The 16,968-nt window shown below is 36.1% G+C and overlaps 1 protein-coding gene across 3 annotated transcripts in view; it reads left to right on the top strand.

Moving 5' to 3' along the window:
• Positions 1 to 4,144, top strand: part of atrnl1a (attractin-like 1a) — a 345,015-nt gene extending 340,871 nt beyond the window's left edge. For all 3 annotated transcript variants that reach the window (XM_039784008.1, XM_039784009.1, XM_039784010.1), the window contains one exon: positions 889 to 4,144. In XM_039784008.1, the coding sequence (XP_039639942.1) occupies positions 889 to 1,010 (122 nt within the window). In that variant the 3' untranslated portion in view covers positions 1,011 to 4,144. The remainder of the gene's footprint in view (positions 1 to 888) is intronic.
• Positions 4,145 to 16,968: the final 12,824 nt, after the last annotated feature.

A 16,968-nucleotide genomic window follows, 5' to 3' on the forward strand; every position in this document is an offset into this window, starting at 1 on the left:
TTAGCCCCTTTGTTTTTTTGAGAGATTTTGATTGAAAATTTTGGACGTAGGACGATGTGGCGAGGCTTTTAGCTTTGTTTTCCCCACGATTATCCTTTTTTCATGTGGTTTTGACTTGCCTTCATTTAAATACAGTTTTAGTTGAACCTCTTTGCTTTCTTCTAGTCTATTCTTTTCTGTGGCCTCAATTTGCTCAATTATAATTCAAAACACATTTTATCTGAATACATTAAAATACATTTCTTTGATAGTGGTCATTTTATTGTCACTTTCCAAACTTACAACTATATATATATTGTTATAAACAATTTCTTTTGATGTTTTATTATGAAAAGAAAGAAATGAGACATGACTACAAATAATCTAAACCAAAACAGATAATATTTCATATTTTGCTTTTAGGTTCAGTGCCCTTTATATTTCCAAATCTTAAATGATTTATATACATATTAAGTATTATACATGTATGCATATCATAGCTGGTTTTGCTGGTTATATATATATATATATATATATATATATATATAATATATATATATATATATATTAAATATGGCAAAAGAATTTCTTAGAATCAGCTGTGTCTTCAGAGTGTGTACATATAAAACAAGAGGGGGCCCACAATAGAACCTTGTGGAACTCCACGTTTTTCCTCTGTAGTGGAGAGAAGAACTTCAAAATACTGACCTACAGGAAATGAATTTGTGTATTTGACAAAATGACATAGGTGGTCATCGGCCATAATCAACTTAGTGGAGTGGCCATGGCCTCACCTCAACAGGCCACCTACAATACAATGAAAATACTTTGCAGTGCTTTAAATGAAATTACATCTGAAACAGCATGTTATATCTCTCTATTCACTCCCCTTTCTCTCTGGGTTTCTAGGTATTGCAATAGCCAGTGCTCTGGTCGACACATCACAACAGCGAGTGATGGACTTCAAAGAAAGAGGCCTGGGTCTGAAGCACCGCAAACACACCGTGCTCCATCAAGGGACCTGTGTATGAACTGGATTCTCTCAACGAGGAAACAAGATAGCCATAGTGCCCACAGGGGATTTCACTGGAGATATTCTCATGGACTTAAGAAAATTTACAAAATTGGGTCCTTTGGAGGGTCTTTGATAGTGGCTTGGAAATGTATCCACCATCTCATCAACAGGCACCCAAACTGGGAAAAATGGCAAACTTCTTCATCAACATGCTCTTCTCGTCCCTTGTGTGTATATGTTGGTCCTGATGTCCCGGGAAAACAACAATTGGAAACCTGCAGATTGACAGAGAAAATGTGTTTTTCCACCACAGCTTTGGTTAGACATTTACTATGAATACTGGCAGGCTTTTCCACTTCTGTGCGGCTCTGCATCTCTAGGGCTTTACTTTTCTGTCATGCAGTCTGCCATATTGACAGAGAAAAAAAACACTTGTTTTACACCATTAAACCAGAGCTTCGAGCTTCTGTGAAAGATATTGAGCTGAAATTAACTGAGCTGAAATAAAGTCCTCCTGACTTAAAATCCCACTCGGAATCCGGAGCGACGCTGCAAAGAACAACATGGACCTAACTAGATCAATGCAAAACACTGTTGCGGGCGGTGTTGTGTGACAAGGATTTGCTTGAAGAGAAAGTCTCCTCTGGGAATTTTAAAGACTACTACTATTGAGATGTTGAAGAATGAAGATCATAGGATGTAACTGTTGCGATTTGTCCTTTATGAAATACATGTAATTCTTGTTTTTCCCTGCACCAACATTTGAAGTTCTACATTTTGATATCTGCTCAGGTCCTCTGTAATGGAAAAGGGTCTATTATCTGTAGATGTGGGCCTTATACACGTCTGTATATGCACTATAAGTGAAATGCTTTACCAGTACATTAGGACCCTTTGTGGGATAATATTATGCAACTGATCATCCAAATGTAATGTTTATTCTGGACTGTAATGTAACTTCAAGGTCGGTATCATCAAACACATACTACTGATGGTAATTATATGCCTATTAATTCAGTTATTACTGTGAAGATACACTATACATCTTTTCTCATGACCTCCAGTAAATTCCATGCCTGTTTACTTGTGATACTAACTTTTATGTAACATATCTCCTTCTGTAATATTTATTAATTATGCAAATTCATTATAAAAACAATTTTACAAATGCACTAAGGATTTTTTTTAAAACAAAGACTAAATAGATTTTACAAAGGAAGTCTGTGCAGTATTCCCTTTTTGCTTGTACCCTCAGTTTATTTTAATTTCCAAATATATATTTTATGCATATCATAGCAAGTTTTGAGTGATGGCAAAACTTTTTTCCCTTCACCAATCGTGTTAAAACCTTCATCAAATATTGTAAAGTCACTTTTATCAACTGCACATACAGAGAAGAGTTACATTACCGTTCAAACGTTTGGAATCTCCTGCCATAACAGCTTGATTGGATCCAGTCAGATGTCTGAGAGGAATACTCTATATGTTTTAATGGTCTTTCATGCTTTTAGGTTGTAAAAAGTCCTCTTTACAAATTTATGTTTTTTTCTGTTTGTACCTGAAAAACAAAATGCTGTATAATGTTTCAACCAGACAGACAGTTGAAAGGGCAGAGAGAGACAAAGATCCCTTTTCAGCAACAGTTGAATAAGAATAGAAAAAATCAACCGTCATTGGTAAAAGAAACTGGAAGCTTAGAATCAAAATGTGTGCACATTTAAATAGAAATAGGTTCCTGTTTCAGTGTCAAGTGCACAATAATGTGGCCTATAACGAGCTGGAATTAAACAACAACGTGTTGCTTTAGCAAAACTCTTCTTCCAACTTCACAATAGAAATAGAATGTTAGTCTAGGATTAGCACTGTTGGAATATCAGATGAACATATTACGGACTGACAACTCAATGTTCACTTAAGCTTTTCTGGACTGGAAAAAAAAATTCAAAATCCAGGTTCCCACAGCATTCTCCCCTGTCAGGCAACACTGTGGAGACACCAACTAAATTGACATTTGAATAATTTCAGGAAGGAAAAACTGCAAAACTAATTCAAATGTAAATCATCTTGGTGTCTAATTATACTGTTGTTAAAAAAGTTATTATTGAAGAAAAGAATAAAAACATCAATATAACCACTGATTCCAAACTTTTGAACAGTATTATATGTCTTTATGCACATGTACTGTCTATATATTAAGCCTGATTGTTTTCATTCAGGCATTTTGTCTTTTGTCTTCTTATTTTGCACCAGTTTGTTGTCGAGATTTGTATTAACAAAGGGGCAGCTCACCACACTGTTTTTTTTCTCCATATGAGCATAAATATGTACATTTACAATTAAAACATTTTGATGCCTTTTTCGTATGGTGATTAGATCCAACATTGTGTGTGTGAGTGTGAGTGTGTGTGTGTGTGTGTGTGGGGGGGGTTGTATTGATTGTGTTCTCAGGATGTCAATAGGGTCAAATGACAAGCTCAGCCAACACTATAGACTACATATAGTTACATACATACTGGCTCAGCAACCTAAATGGACACACACACAATGGGAAGGCACTGAGCACAGCATGACTTGAAATACGCTTAATACATACAAATTACACAACATCTCAACAGTCACACTTTTGTATAGACTAATTATTAACACTTGATGCACCATTCGCAATTACATTAGTTAACTTGTATACGCCGTATATGCCTTGCAGCTTTGTTCGACATCTTACTAAACCTAAGAATGGCACAACTCACAAGTCTGTCAGTTCTGGACCACAACCTGATGTCATAACAGTTACTGGAAAGAGTGACCACTAAAGACTCTAGTGCTCTCCTGACCTGTGGAATACAACCATCAGCCAAAATGCTTCATTGACCAAGACTTTGATCCATGGAAAAACAATTAATTTACACTCCAGAACAGTAACAGCTAGATTCCCATGAACGGTGCTGTGGATATCATGGGTCCCTAGAGTAACCCTGTCACCTTTCTAACAAAATGTGACACGCGAATGTCCAATGGATGTGGCCGTGCTCTTCTCTCTCCTCTCTGTTGCTATTACTTACCAACAAGAACAGCATAGTTTAAAAGTGTATATATGTTAAGACAATTCAATCCATCATGAAAAAACTGTCAATAAATACAGACATTTCTGAACATTTATGGAGACATCTCACCTTCTTATAGTGTGTTGTAAAAAAGTAATTGTAAACTATGTCATAAAAGGTCATAAAATGTCGTATAGTATGTTGAAAAAAAGTCATACTATAGTATGTCGAAAAAACTCAGTATATGTTAGACAAAGGCATACATAAGTCATAGTATAGTATTTCAGAAAAAGTCATACATAAGTCATAGTATAGTATGTCAGAAAAAGTCATTGTATAGTATGTCAAAAAAGTCATACATAAGTCCTAGTATAGTATATCAAAAAAAGTCATAAAAAGTCATAATATAGTATGTCGAAAAAATTAATTAAAAAGTCATAGTATAGTATGTCGCAAACAAGTCATAGTATAGTATGTCGAAAAAAAGTCATAGTATAGTATGTAGAAAAAATTTATTAAAAAGTCATAGTATAGTATGTCGAAAAAAGTCACAGTATAGTCATAGTTAGGATGTTGAAATAAGTCATAAAAAAGTGTTAGTATAGTATGTCGAAAAAAGTCATACTATAGTATGTCAGAAAAAAAGTCATAGTATAGTATGTCCAAAAAATTAATTAAAAAGTCATAGTATAGTATGTTATTAAAAGTCATAGTATAGAATGTCACAAAAAGCCAGAAAAAATCATAGTATAGTATGTCGAAAAAAGTTCATGAAGTCATATTATAGTATGTAGCTAAAAGTCATGAAAAAGTCATAGTATAGTATGTCGAAAAAAAGTAATAAAAAGTCATAGTATAGTATGTCGAAAAAGTCATAAGAAGTCCTAGTATAGTATATCGAAAAAAGTCATAGTATAGTATGTCGAAAAAGTCATAAGAAGTCCTAGTATAGTATATCAAAAAAAGTCATAAAAAGTCATAATATAGTATGTCGAAAAAATTAATTAAAAAGTCATAGTATAGTATGTCGCAAAAAAGTCATAGTGTAGTATGTCGAAAAAAAGTCATAGTATAGTATGTCGAAAAAATTAATTAAAAAGTCATAGTATAGTATGTCGAAAAAAGTCACAGTATAGTCATAGTTAGGATGTCGAAATAAGTCATAAAAAAGTGTTAGTATAGTATGTCGAAAAAAGTCATACTATAGTATGTCAGAAAAAAAGTCATAGTATAGTATGTCCAAAAAATTAATTAAAAAGTCATAGTATAGTCTGTTGAAAAAAGTAATAAAAAAGTCATAGTATAGTATGTCGAAAAAATTTATTAAAAAGTCATAGTATAGTATGTCGAAAAAAAGTCATAGTATAGTATGTCGAAAAAAGTCACAGTATAGTCATAGTTAGGATGTCGAAATAAGTCATAAAAAAGTGTTAGTATAGTATGTCGAAAAAAGTCATACTATAGTATGTCAGAAAAAAAGTCATAGTATAGTATGTCCAAAAAATTTATTAAAAAGTCATAGTATAGTATGTTGAAAAAAGTAATAAAAAAGTCATAGTATAGTATGTCGAAAAAAAGTCATAGTATAGTATGTAGAAAAAAGTGTTAGTATAGTATGTTGAAAAAAGTCATAGTATAGTATGTCACAAAAAGCCAGAAAAAAATCATAGTATAGTATGTCGAAAAAAATTCATGAAGTCATATTATAGTATGTAGCTAAAAGTCATGAAAAAGTCATAGTATAGTATGTCGAAAAAAAGTAATAAAAAGTCATAGTATAGTATATCGAAAAAAGTCATCAAAAAGTCATAGTATAGTACGTAGAAAAAAGTCATAGCAAAAAACTGTCATAAAAAGTCAGAGTATAGTATGTCCAAAAAATTCACTAAAAAGTCATAGTATAGTATGTCGCAAAAAAGTCATAGTATAGTATGTCGAAAAAAAGTCATAGTATAGTATGTTGAAAAAATTAATTAAAAAGTCATAGTATAGTATATCGAAAAAAGTCATCAAAAAGTCATAGTATAGTACGTAGAAAAAGGTCATAGCAAAAAACAGTCATAAAAAGTCAGAGTATAGTATGTCCAAAAAATTCACTAAAAAGTCATAGTATAGTATGTCCAAAAAAAGTCATAGTATAGTATGTCGAAAAAATTAGTTAAAAAGTCATAGTATAGTATATCGAAAAAAGTCATCAAAAAGTCATAGTATAGTACGTAGAAAAAGGTCATAGCAAAAAACAGTCATAAAAAGTCAGAGTATAGTATGTCCAAAAAATTCACTAAAAAGTCATAGTATAGTATGTCGCAAAAAAGTCATAGTATAGTATGTCGAAAAAAAGTCATAGTATAGTATGTCGAAAAAAGTCATCAAAAAGTCATAGTATAGTACGTAGAAAAAAGTCATAGCAAAAAACAGTCATAAAAAGTCATAGTATAGTATGTCAAAAAAATTCATTAAAAAGTCAGAGTATAGTATATCGAAAAAAGTCATAGTATATAAAGAATTTCTACAAAAGACATGGTATAATAAGTCAAAAACAGTCATAGTATAGTATGTCGATAAAGTCATAAAAAGTGTTATTATACTATGTCGAAAAAAAGTCCTAGTATAGAATGTCACAAAAAGCCAGAAAAAAATCATAGTATAGTATGTCGAAAAAAATTCATGAAGTCATATTATAGTATGTAGCTAAAAACCTACAGAGCCCAAGTCCCAGCAGGTGGTGCGAAGCAGAGAGCAGGAGGCCCCACCCACCACCCAAACAACAAAAGCTGGACTTTGGTGCAAAACCAGGAAGTGGGGGAGAGTTGAAGAAGTTGGTCGGGCAGTAGGCCTATGTTGTAGAGGAAATGATGTCCTTAAACACCTTTGACTGGCTCTCTTTCGTGCCATAATAAACCAGATCCCTACTACTGGCAATGCCGAGCTGCCTCACAGTAAACCGGTTGTCATTTTTATGTTGAGGCTGTGGGGGTGTTGTCGGCAGTTGCTGAAAGTAACTAATAAAGTAACTTGTAATCTAACTTCGTTACTTTTAAAATCAAGTAATCTGTAAAGTAACTAAATTACTTTTAAAATCAAGTAATCTTTAAAGTAACTAAGTTACTTTTTCAAAGTAACTGTGGCAACACTGGTCATAGTATAACAAAAGTCATAGTATAGTACCGTACGTCAAAAAAAGTTATAGTATGTCAAAAAAAAGTCACAGTATAGTATGTCATAAAAGGTCATTACAATGTCATAAACAATCTATCTACAATTCTATAAAAGTATAGAATGTCATAAAAAGTGCATAAACTCGTTTTTTTTATGTTATTAATAAGGCACTTCTTTACATCTCCTAAAGTTTTCATGTTGTGCCCGCTATCGCTTGAGCACTTTGAGGGCCCCTGTCTCCTAAATAATTGGTCATTCTAGTCCCAACACTCTCTCAGCTAGGTTAACATGTATGGACAAATGGGCTTTTTAGCCACCGTCAGAACAAACCTTACTACCAGTAAATAAACTGTCAGTATGCTGGTTATTCCTTCCATGTTACCACTGACATTAATAATTGCTGCATTGCATCCAGGGCCCTGCTATTGTGCACGCACTTTTATGTGTATAGGCATTGCAGTGGGACTTTGTTTTTACAATTGTGGTGCCACACACAGACACAGTTTAAAGATACACATAAAATAAAGAGTTTTTATGTCTGTATTGCTCCACTAACAGATAGCTATTGTGGGATTGAAAAATGACCACAGATTGTGTTCTTAGTCATAAAATGGTGGGGGCGATGTTGCAGAGGTGGTCTCAACATCTTTAAGAATTAGACAATGTAAATGCAAATGGGGGACAAATAACCAGAAGAGAACACCAACATACATTGTTTCCAGGGAACAGCAACGATGGATGTAGTGGCTGCGGCGCTCTACTGTCTGGCTACATTTCAAAATCCGTCACAGTCAGAGATGTAGTGGTAAATACAAAGCTGGGTAAACAATGCTTCCATGTCACTAATCATTTGCATATGCCTTCTTTTACCTTAGAAGGTCTTATCCTCCAATGTTAGTCTCATACTGCTCACTAAGCTAAGAATAAGTCTTTATTTTAATTCAGTAAGGAAATGATTCAACGTCTGTTAAAATACAATGTATTACATTTTATTTAGTCGCGGTTACCATTCGCTGCGTCCATGACCAACATTAATTTTCAAAATCTGTATCAACAAAGGCGTAAATCGGTATAATTAAAGGCTATTTTCACACCCTGTTTATCTGACGTTTGCTTTTGACTCTTTTTTTTTTTTAAGTCTAATTTGGAACGGCCTCTGAACATTACTTGATGCCAATGCTGCTAAGGTCACCACCATTAGTGACCAGGAAGAGATAAGTGCTCCTTTCTTTTTACCATCTCAGCTCACTGTATTTTTTTCTCTAGATAAAAGACGGCGGTATTAAGCATTAAGTGGGCTGTTGGCATCTCCGCTCGGCTCAATACCTGCACGTCCGAGGCAGCAGGAAGTGGTGCACTTTCCCCTTTCATCCTGATCTAGACTAAACCAGTTCTGATGTTGATGCTGTGTTTTTAAAGTAAAGTCGATATAAGAAGCTCAATACCTGAACACAAAACATTTGCAAACATACAAAGAGGGAAAGAAGAAGAAAAGGGGGCCTTGTCAAATTCAATTCAATCACTGTTGGAGTGAAGTTACATGGGATAAAAGTAAAAATTACAAGGTGCCTGGTTAGCTCACCTGGTAGAGCCGGCGCCCATACATATAGAGGTTTACTCCTCGATGCAGTGGCCGTGGGTTCGACTCTGCCCTGCGGCCCTTTGCTGCATGTCGTTCCCCCTCTCTCTTCCCCCTTCATGTCTTCAGCTGTCCTATCAAAATAAAGGTCTAAAAGCCCCCAAAAAACATTTAACCCTTGTGTGTTTCTTTGATGTTTTTGACGCCTTTTTTTCACAGTTTGTTTTTGCTTTTTCCAACGTTTTAAATTGTTAAAATTTTTCTTCTACACATTTTCAGCGCTTATTGCTACGTCCCATATTTTCTGATATAAAACAAAAATTGAAAACAGGTCAATGTGACCCGAAGTCAACACAAGGGTTAAAAAAGGGTTATCCCCTGACTTAAAAAAAAAAAAAAAGAAGTAAAAATTTCATTAAAAAATGAGCTGGATAACATTAGAAGAACCTTTTATTAATACCCAGAGGGAAATTCAGGTGTAATAGCAGCAAAAGCAATGAAAATACAACAGAGGAGAGGTAAAGGTAAAAAAACCAAACCAAAATAATAAGAATAAAAACAAAATAAAAAATTAAATAAAAAAGTAAAACACTGAGCAGCTGGCCCTAGATCTCTGCACTGGATCGCTGAATGAATGAACATATGTCAATTAATATAAATATGTACAGTCTATCAGAAAATATAGTATAGTATGTGATTAAAAAAAAAGTATATAGTATACAGTAGTTAGGATTTCCCTGTCAAAATGCTTTAAAATGGTCAGTTAGCTGTTGTAAAGACGTCTCAGCCCCACCGGTACGCACATTCGTAGGACACTTGGGGAGACGTCCTCTATTCACTTTTCATTTGGATGCATTCACAGAGATGCCATTTAGCTGTGAGGAATGAATGCTATTGTAATTTGGCCCAAGATCAGGCTTAAATCCAAGACATAAATACAATATTTAGCCTGGAATAAATCCTCAATTAAATGAGCTAAATCAACCCCACGTCACCTCTGTTCAGGTCCAAGTTATGTCAGTGCGGGCATAAAACACCCCCCCCCCCACACACACACACACACACACACACACACACACACACACACACACACACACACACACACACGCCTCAGGAGCTTTGTATTAGTGCACACAGTGAATGCCTGCCTTACATTTTGAAGATAAATAAGTAATAACGAGGTCACTACTCATCCTTTTTTATCATCTCCCCTCTTTCTTTCTACATACCGTCTGCTTACAGTATGTAGTACTTTCTACGTTCTATCTCTCACTGACTCATTCCCCCACTCTCTCACCCCCTTAGTCTCCCCCCTAGTCTCACCTCCCTCTAGTTGAGGACTCAGGGTCAGCTGAGCCACATCCTTGTGATTGATGCCCCCCATCCAGGCCTCAATCTTTATGCCATTAGATACCAATTGCGGCTGGTAATGTGGGCCGCAGTCTGAGTGACCGAGTCGGGAGAGCAACACAGGATTACAAAGCACACTGCTGTCCTCCGCCTCCCTATACACACACACACACACACACACACACATTCAACCAAACCTCCAACTAGTCAGCCAGCCAGCCTCTGTGACACTGTGAAGAATGTCCCCCCCTGTCAGCGCTGTCCTCTACTCAGTACCAGCATGTGCTGCTCTGTCATAAGCGGCCTTGTGGCCTAACAAAGAGGGCCCACAAGCACACGAGGTGACCCGTTTCCTGCTTCGTCAGAGAGAGATGTCCATTCATGACGGAATATTATGTGTCACACTGTAATCTGTGTTCCATTTATTTACACATTGTAGCTCTCTGGTTGATTTTCTGTGACTCAGTGATTTTAAAAGCCTTTTTGTAAAAAAAAAACTTGAATTTGAAAAGAAAAAAATAAAGTTCCAACATTTCATTGAAGTCTTACACTAACACTGGGTGAAATATTCATATCCAAGACGCCATGTGTTTTGTTGGTTCATTTTAATGCACCGGGGTCTTTATTCCCATTTTTATCAACGTAATTTCATTAGTCTTAACAATTTATCAACGTGGCATCGTGACTTTGCGTAAACATACACGCCATTTTATCTATACGCATTATGAGCTATCCACGTGTATGTCTACGCTGTATACAGCGGATGTAAACATACACGCCACGTGGCGTAATCGCGAGAAGGTGCAGTGCTATCGCGAGAAGGTCAAAAATAAAAAGGTTGGGTTTAGGAGAAGAATATTGGGGAAGGCTTAAAAAAAACCACAGTTGATAAACACCACACGCAGGACACGATCCCGGCTCTCCTGTGTGAGAGTCCCGTGTTTTACCCCTCCGCGGACTTCCGTCCTTTCATACTACTCGCTACGGCGATAATTCACACTCAATGTAGGTCAATGGAGGCAAAACGGTGTTGATAAACACGCTAAAAAGCGATTATGCGTCTTGATAACACGCCAAAATGGCATACGAATTGGCGTGTCATACATACGTCTCTTTATGAGATCAGTCTGCTATATATCTACCTTTACCGTGTTTCTTTCGTTTCAGCTGTGGGTCAGACATTTGCTCAGCCAAGATGAGGCTACTTTGGTTGTTTGCCACGCTCAAGTATGTCACAAATGAAGCATTTGAACCTGAGCGATGAAGTACCCAGTGAAGGGTATTTGATTACGGGGTCACATGGTCTTCCAATAAGGGATCAGGTCCAGAAGTAACTGAGATATCAGCAGGTAATCGGCCGGTTCTGTTACTGAACTTGGTTTGGGACCGATACGCATTTGTAAATGTGGACCCATGTAGCACTCTGTCAATCTCATCACACGCATTTTTCCATCATATGTTTGGAAACTTTGGAATATGTTAAAATAAGTCTGTGTGGTTTTAAACACGACCCCACTAATTCACGATTGACTCCCGTTGAAAACAAACGGCAATGACCAGCTGTTTTAGAGCATTCATTTTGAAATGAAATGATATATTGTTGCCTCCCTTATAAAGATTCATGTAAAAACAGGGTAGGGGAGTAAGTAGACACACTGAACACCGGCCTTGTAGGAACAGAAATGATTTATAAGTATTTGTAAGTATTTCTTTAAATTATTTTATGCCATTCTTTTTAATGTACTCTGTCTAATGTTCTATAAATAATTCCTGACAGAATGACCTCATTACGCTGTTTTACAGCAGAATGCTAAAGAAAGTTAGTTAGTCATTAGAGTTGTAAACACCCTGCCTAATTTAACTAGGACTGTAAAGAACCGAAGATGATTACGACAAACATCAATTAGTGTTCATAAACCTATTCGCCACAGTGCCATGAATTGGCCACACAGGACTCCCTCGTGATACGTTAATAGATGTTAATTCATGCTGGTGTCAGGAGACCTAACCTGTTTATGGGAAGTTTTATGACCTCCTCTTAAAACTGTCTATTATTGAACAGGGCTCCGGTATTGATAAACTGTAAAATATATATAACACCAGGAGGTTTGTTATGAGTTTGAGCAGATGAGACTGCCTCGTGAGCGTCAATTTTAATGAGGAGTCTGGTTCAGTTTTATTCTGGTTGTTATTCATATGTATCACCTGTCCTGAGGAACCTTGAAGCTGAAGTCAAGGTGTTTATTAGATCACAAGTGCAAATCCCCATCACAGGGCCATAAGAATATGGGCATTATCACTGCAAACAGTGTTAAAATACAACATAAGAAGCTAACATTTCAGATTTGAAGATTGTAAGCCCCTTGAGGCCAGTGTGTGATTCATTTTAGGCTATATAAATGAAATGGACTTGAATCTTGTCTATGTGGCCTCCATGTCATTTGGTCAATCCTACATGGGCATTCTGCAATGCAACGGGGGGGGGGGTATTCTAATTGCCTGCATGTGACAAAGGAAGGGGAGCCAAATCTAAATGGCTTGTTGAATCCCATGTTTTCTGATCGAGGCAGCCCACAAAAAAACTTACTGCGTTGTCTTCATTCACAGTTTGTGGGTTGGTAGGCACTCCAGATACCCAAATATATGTGTGCAAAATGAGTTTTCCCTTTTATCTCACACCAATCAGTTAACATCAAGGGAATCCTAACAACCTTATGTTTTCTTTTTTAACTAATGACAAAGAATCATCCAGTGCAGTAAATACATATATCCAATAGAAAAAAAAATTGATTCAAGAATCTTCTAAAAACAGGCGCCTTTGGATACAGACAGCTCAGAAATGTCACTCTTGTCTGTATCTGGCAACAGGTGTAAATGAAGCTATTCTAGGCTTTACTAGAATACCTAATCGTCATACGTAATAAAATTGCTTGATTTGCGTTGGAAATACGTTACGTTACAACTAATCTTTAACGAGATAATTACCAACTAAAACGACTTGGTAAGAAGGAGACAAACAGAGAGATGAAGCTCATTCCTGTCTATTGCGAGAATTATGTAAGTTGGAGGTACAGTATGCGATATTTCTTTTCCCACTATGGCCACGCCAAGACCCGCCCTTCAATAGCATTCACACACTACTATTGGCCAGGCGTCCATGCTTACATGTACAGGTCCTATCCCCAGACCAATCCCCTAACCCTAACCTTAACCACTCGAGGTCAAAGGCCTAACCCCAACCAATCGAGCCGCTTCGTAGGGCGGGTCTTGGCGTGGCCATAGTGGGATTTGTATTTTTGCGTACAGTATGACTAACTGCCGTTCCTTCTTCTTCTCAAGTCACTCCAGTATTGCGGCACCAAAGCCAGGTAATACTCCACAGCTTTCGTCCCAGCTCACAGTGTGTTTTGCTCATATCCACTGACGCCAATCCACATGTTAAGAAAGTAGGACTTTAAGGACTCTTAATGAACTCCATCACCGCGTGTGAAACGACACCCAGACATCGGAAAATACAATTCCCCCTGAATTCAGCGGCTGTAGTATTGATAGCTGTCTTTACAGTTCTGTTTTGAAGCCACAGGGTTTCATTTCAGGGCTGTGTAATGTATTTGTGCAACGCTATTAGCGTTATTTTACAACGGGGAGAAGGAAGAGCCCTCGGAGCGTGAGCTGTTTAAATCTGCTCTGGCATGATTGAAATAAAAGTGAAAAAAAGAAAACATGCATTTGTGGACATTTTATATGGACAGAGAAATGGCATAGGTCAATGCATTTGAGGTATAATTATTTAGGCGCTTTGATGTTTTTCATTTAACATCCTGTACTCTCTTTTCTATTCCTTCTTTTTTTAATCTAATCTCCTCTCAATCCATTGGTATATAATTAATCCTTTTCATTCTCCAAGATAATCTCACATCTTCTCATATAACATTATATATATATATATATATATATATATATATATATATATATATATATATATATATATATATATAATATATAAAATGTTTTCTTAAGTATCGAAAAGTACTTGTAATGAACAGTGACTCAGATCCTGTTGTGTGCAGCCTATTGCAACAAGTGATCAAGCGGCATTCATGGCCACTTCCCAAACTAACTACTTCTCGGAAAATGTGGTTCTACTGCTGCCACTGTTATTATGGTGCAGTGTATTAGGGCTTGAGGTAATGCAGTCTAATTGCTGTGTTGAAAGATAATGCAGAATTAGGACTGGAAATTACATTCAAATGTCAGACTCATTTTCTGGCATTTTTGACGATGATGTGCAGGCGTCAGACCATTTACCCAGCACTCTTTTCTGTTTTACATTAATCTTTTATTCATAATGTCAGAAATGCGTCAGTAGGTGTCCTCTATGTCAGTGCCTATCAACACCATTTAATATGACACATGGAGCCATAAATAGGAGCCCAGTATTTGCCTGTTTAAGCCATACCTTTTGAGCTGCAAAGACTCATTGATTAGTTGTAAAACTTCTCTGATTGCAGTTTGTTAAATGTGAATATTGTTTTAGTGTCTTCTCTCCTCTATGACAGTTCACTGAATATCTTTGAGTCGTAGACAAAACAAGACATTTGAGGACATCATCTTGGGCTTTGGAACTTCTGCAATTAAACATAACTGACCAACAAAAGATAATAAACTCTGCATTAACAAGGCACATAAATAAATTACACCCAAACCTCTAATACATTGGTTCTCAAACTTTTTTCAATAATGTACCCCCTTTAAAAAATGTTTTTAGCCAAGTACCCCCTGACTGGCGCAAAAAAAAAAAGAAATTTGGTAGAAAAGAAGCCTAAATAAAGAGGTACATTACATTCTGTGTCAGACAAATTCGTAACTGAAGAACACTTAAATGCTACAGATCAAATGTTTAGAATTCATTCATTATTATAGTGTTTATTTTTAAGGAATTATCCATTACTGATATTTTTTTTTAAATAACGTTTTGTTGTCATTACTAAGAATTCCTCGTGGGACTAAACATTCATTCATCTAGAATACTTTTTATAGGTTTTGTGGTTATATGAATTGTAGGCTAGCATCATTTTCAAGGCTAGGTTGATAAGTTTATATTTATTAATTTCTCCAATGTATAGTTTCAGCCAATTACATACCGTGCATATCTCTTTATGCTTGGTAAATGACATTGAAGTTCTATTATACATTATTTATATTCTGAGAAGCTACATAAAGCCAAGCACGTAGCCCGATGTTTCAGCTATTTGAAAAAACAGTATTGAGATATACTTCTATAGAAGTTTCAGATGGCGATTTAATAGGTAACAGATTGAAATTGAACATGAACTCATCATCAGCCAAGTTGCTTGCAGGTAAACACAGGTTGGACTTCTGGTTTACCTTTCGTTTCTCCAGCAGCACTGGATAATAAAGTTCCACTGAGGGCTCAGCCGGCCCGATGTGTGACCCATCGCCTTCATCCCAGGTGGCAAAAGCTCAAAAAGAATTAAATTTGTCAGAAACCTTAGATGACTATTTTTTTTTTTTTTATCCGGCATCATCTCTTTGCTCTTTGCGGTTCTTTTGGCTTGCTAACCCGAGGTCAACAACATTAACTCTTGAGGTCTTATCACACTCTCAGGATCACCTCAAACTTTCTTTAAAGGTTTATGTCACCTATCAGTGTTCTCCATGCTGTCTGCCGGTTTGTCTGATGCTTTCTTTTCATCTTTGTTCAGGGAAATAACATAACGCACACACACACACACACACACACACACACAGTCTGGGCGATTTAACGGTTTTTAATCGTAACTTTTTGTACAATAGATTTTACATTTTCACAAGCTAAGAAGTTAATGTTGCCAGATAGCTGATGGAGTCTGCATCTCCAAAAAAAGAGAGAGCCATTTTTGGTATGTTGAAAACAACAGATGGGATGGAGATGGACAGCAAACATCTTTAACTTTTTGTCCAAAAAGCGAGACCCTTAAATCTTAAGGCCTTAAGGCCTTGTGAGAACTCTTCAGAGAAAGGTCAAGCACTGAACCACCTGTATAAACTGTACTTCATCTCATATTCCAGGGCCAATGAAAATATGACACCGGTATTCAAATATAAAATGATCAGACATACTGTAAGACACAATTCTGAGAAATGTAATCAGTCATAACATTTCTCTTTAACTTTTCCTTCACACTTCACACATTCAATCCGCGGAAACTTCCCCACATCTGGTCCAATATACCATTAAAAACAAAGCCTTCCATGGTATGGTATAGAATGTATTTGACCTTAAACATTGATTTATTTCCTTCTCAATCACCATGCAATGACAATTTTCTGTCTAGCTCAACTTCTAGTTATTGTCACCATAATTATTTGAGCGGTAAAACCAAAATAATTACGGTAACTACACTGAAAAGTCTTAAAAAAGTTGAACCCGGTCCACCTTATTTACTTGAACTCACCGAAACAGCGAAAATTAGTAAAAGATAGAAAAATAAGTTTAAATCTTAGCCAAAAAACCCAATACTATATTTAAGCAACATCATAAATGGGGCTATGGTACAAAACAATATGCTTAGGAAATACAGTTGTATATAACTATAGTAGGACAGTTACGTTGATATCCTCTTTCTCAGATGCAATAATATTCCATAATCATGTACATACTGGGAGAAATATACACATACGTTGTTATAAAAAACAATATTCTGGTTTAATGTACTCTATGTTGTATCTGAATGTCAAAATAGCTCACAATGCTCTGGAATAGAATATCATCAGACATTTATTTGTCCAATTTATAGTTTCAGCCAAGTACATACAGTGCATATACCATGGTTATGCTTGGT

The sequence above is a fragment of the Perca fluviatilis genome, chromosome 19 (assembly GCF_010015445.1).
Source record: "Perca fluviatilis chromosome 19, GENO_Pfluv_1.0, whole genome shotgun sequence".
NCBI classification, from domain to species: Eukaryota; Metazoa; Chordata; class Actinopteri; order Perciformes; family Percidae; genus Perca; species Perca fluviatilis.